A 3,674-nucleotide genomic window follows, 5' to 3' on the forward strand; every position below is an offset into this window, starting at 1 on the left:
TTGTAATCGTCAGGTGCAACGATCTCACACAAAAAGTGAAAATGGAGGGAGAATGAATGAACGCGAAGCGATGTGTAACAGGGCCGCGCTATAAACTTTATATACATATGTTGTAATTACCAGCTGAATGTAATTTCGTCGAAAAGTAGTCAAACTGATATAAACTCAACAATGCGTAAATTAATCTATTATATTGATACTGCACACGTAGAATACCATAATAAATTGGATCAGCTACACTGAGAAAAATAATTATTTTTTTTTTAAATTTTGTTGATTTAATAAAACCGGAAGATTGTATGTTGCCAAGCAAAATTGTTTTGTTGATTCAACAAAATTTTTCCCTCAGTGTAATAACAAGAAAAGATGTCAATTTTGACTATAGTCGTATTAAAAATTTTTTTATGATATTACTTTTCTATGAATGTGACAATTGCGAGTATTTGTAGCGAGTATAAATAATTTTGTTTTGAATAAGGCCATTTGAAAGTTCTTCGTTTCTTATCTTTTTTTTTTGTTTCGAAAATCGGAGTATGCCGTCCCTGATCTTCATGCATCTGAAGTTTATGAAGTTGTGCGTAATACATGATGTTACAGGCGGCACGCAAGAGGCCTGCAAAAGTTTTCACGCAAGTAGGATCTAGAATTTTAATATTATTCTTCTCTCATATCCCTTCTCTGTATTTCAAGCAACACTGAAGCATGCGCATTCTGGGGTTATACCTGCCATTCGAAGGTTGTACCTCTCACACTCGACAGAGGCTATAACGTTAGTGTCTTACGTGGAACGGTGATGAGTGCAATATTGATTATCCTTACATACTTAGGAGAAAGAGATTGATACCATGTTTCATATATTTTATAATATACATATTTTGAACGCAATAGAATATAGTAACTGCAAAAAATACAGCAAGACGTAGGTATAATTCTTTTTAGAAAATTGTAAAAAAAGGTATCACTGTTATGCGTATTTTATTTTATTAATAAAGAAACTATTTTCCGCATTTTTTGTAATAATTTTCTTGTCAATGTACTTATCAAACTATTTTTTATCAAAGCAACGTGTAATGAGATATAATGTTGTAAAGTAATATTACTAGCGCACCATATATTTATTTATGCTTTTTGTAACTTTTTTGACAGCTTTTGACTCATTGTTAGCTTCAATAATTGTTCAAACTTTGATTTTAATTTAGAAAAATATATCTGCGATTTTAAAAAATTTTGACAAATTAAATAATCTATACCTAAAATATTTTTAGATATTATATCATTAATACACATATATTTTTTCTTTCTTTTCTTTTTGATATTACGTAATAACTTATATGCTAAACTACATTAAATTTAATTATTGTTATTTAAAATAATTTTTAATTGATATTAAATAATTACTCAGCAGTAACTCTTAACTGCCGTTCCATTTTTAGCATTTCAATAATGTGAGGCAATGTTATATAATGAAGTACATATAGACTCGAATATCGGTGAGGAAGAAGACAGGTAAACGCAAATGCATTAAATCGATTGCTCATGGAAACGCTGCAGGATATCAGTATTTTACCTTTAGGAGAAATAAAAATTGAAATCAATGCAGAACATACTATTATTACTATTAAACACAAGGACATAGGAAAATGTACACGAGTCGATCCAGTACATTTATTTATCTAGAGTACGTCGATGATTGCTTCAAGATTTTCCAGCGGAATGACAAGAATATCGTTTCGCACCTTTTTTTTAATAATACGTCAAACAAAGTTATCTGCGTATAAGGGTTGTGTTTTATGGGGATCGCGTGTTGTAACACCAGAATGTGCTAAATGCTAAAGAATCAGTACCACAGATGTTACACAATAATGCTCATCCAGGGATAATTAAAATGGAAGCGACAGATTGTAGCTACTTTTGGTGGTGGAATGGACAAAGCCATAGAAACATACGTAAGTAAATGTGACACTGTCAACTAGGAATGTCATGTTAATTAGAAATAACATGCCGCTAGTTTAAGGAAACACTTGATGGATACCCCCAGGAAAACCAATGGATCCGCTTATACCTATGTCCGCTTAGATTTCGCTCGTCCTTCCCACGGAACGACCTTTATATTAGTCGTAGATGCTTTGTCTAATTGTTCTCGAGTTGGAATCGGTATATGCCTTACATGTGCACAAGTTTGTGTTGTTTTTGAGATTACTGAATAAATGTAGTATACAGTATACCCTGTATAGTTTTATACTCAGGCATCCCGAATACACCATAAATTGAAGTAAATTTTAATTCCGAATATTCTCACAATAATATTATGTTAAATATATGTACATATGTTTAAAATAATGTTATTATATTTCTTACATCTTTCTTCTGTTGGTTAGATATAAAGATAAAAATGATTGATTTTTAACCTTGCATGGCGAATAGAAACGATATGTAACCGGCTGATGTTTTTATCAACTGTAACGCATAAAACATATATAATAAATATTAAGACCTTAAATTGTCAATATAAGAATAGACGCAATACGAACGCCATATGTTATTATTACTACAAGAAAAATATAAACCTATGTCAGTATAATTTATAATTTATTGCAATTTATGATCCCTTTTTTATTACAATGAATTAATTATTTATTTAATAATAAGATATTTTTAGAATTAATATATTTTTAAAAAGAAATTAAAAAGACAAAACATTTAGCATAATAACCATTAATTAGTATGATAAAATAGATAAATCACTCACGTTACAAAACGTCGACATTGTCATAGGAAATATTTTCCCAGCCGTAATATAAAGAGGCTTGTTAGCTCGAATCATTATTAGAAGCAAAATCTTTGCTTTTTTTGGCTTCAGTTTGTACCATTCGTGCTCATAAGCTGCATGGTATATAGCTTCGCACTTCATAGGTGACATTATATAAAATACTTTTCTATGTTTATATATGCTATGTGTTCCTAGTATACTTATACTTACTTTTGCTACCAAAATCTCACCCACTGCACAAAACAGACACATGTGCCCACAAAGATTTATCGCAACAGATATGAGGTATATAAAGCGCATCATTGACATCTTTTTTCCTTCTGTAAGTATCTAAAAAATTAGTTAAGCAGCATTACAAATTCCTGTATTATTAATTATATGTTACTGCAAAAAACAAATAACATTGATTTTTTAATATAATTTCTGAAAAAGTACCTTTATTTTATATAAAAATCTTTTTCTGGTCATATCAATATATATTTTTGACTTAACAACATATTTATTACAAGTTTTATTTTTAGTTTCAATTTTATTTCAAATAAAAAAATTAGAAGTTTTTGAAAACTTACTGCGACGATTAGAAATCCGTACAAACAGAACAATATTGCGAAATATATTAGTAGTCCGAGTAATAGTAAAGTAAATGTATTTTCGATAATACGAAAACATCTTTAAAAAGAATTTTATCTATTAGTGATGTCTGTGTACGATTACACGATTTGTAATAATAATTTACATTTCTTCCGAACTTTGATCGTGTAATTGTAGACTTTTTACGTCATAAACTTTTAATATTTAATTTTTTTGTGAGAAATATTTTACGTGATAGTAATTGTCTTAAAAAATATATAAATGTCGAAAGATATTTATTTGGTAATTTCAAATGTTGGGATATTGAAATTTC

The 3,674-nt window shown here is 29.1% G+C and overlaps 1 protein-coding gene across 1 annotated transcript; it reads right to left on the minus strand.

Annotated features, from left to right (window-relative positions):
* Positions 1-2,363: 2,363 nt before the first annotated feature.
* On the minus strand, positions 2,364-3,472 carry LOC112462020 (odorant receptor 49b-like). The gene is made up of 4 exons (XM_025027523.1): positions 3,340-3,472; positions 2,981-3,100; positions 2,750-2,905; positions 2,364-2,457 (listed from the first exon to the last, which is right to left on the minus strand). Exons 2-4 carry the CDS (start codon positions 3,077-3,079, stop codon positions 2,404-2,406), a joined length of 309 nt encoding a protein of 102 aa, XP_024883291.1. The 5' UTR covers positions 3,080-3,100; positions 3,340-3,472; the 3' UTR covers positions 2,364-2,403.
* Between the last annotated feature and the right edge of the window lie 202 nt (positions 3,473-3,674).

This window comes from Temnothorax curvispinosus, unplaced genomic scaffold, assembly GCF_003070985.1.
Source record: "Temnothorax curvispinosus isolate PA1 unplaced genomic scaffold, ASM307098v1 QBEX01001303.1, whole genome shotgun sequence".
In the NCBI taxonomy this organism is placed as follows: domain Eukaryota; kingdom Metazoa; phylum Arthropoda; class Insecta; order Hymenoptera; family Formicidae; genus Temnothorax; species Temnothorax curvispinosus.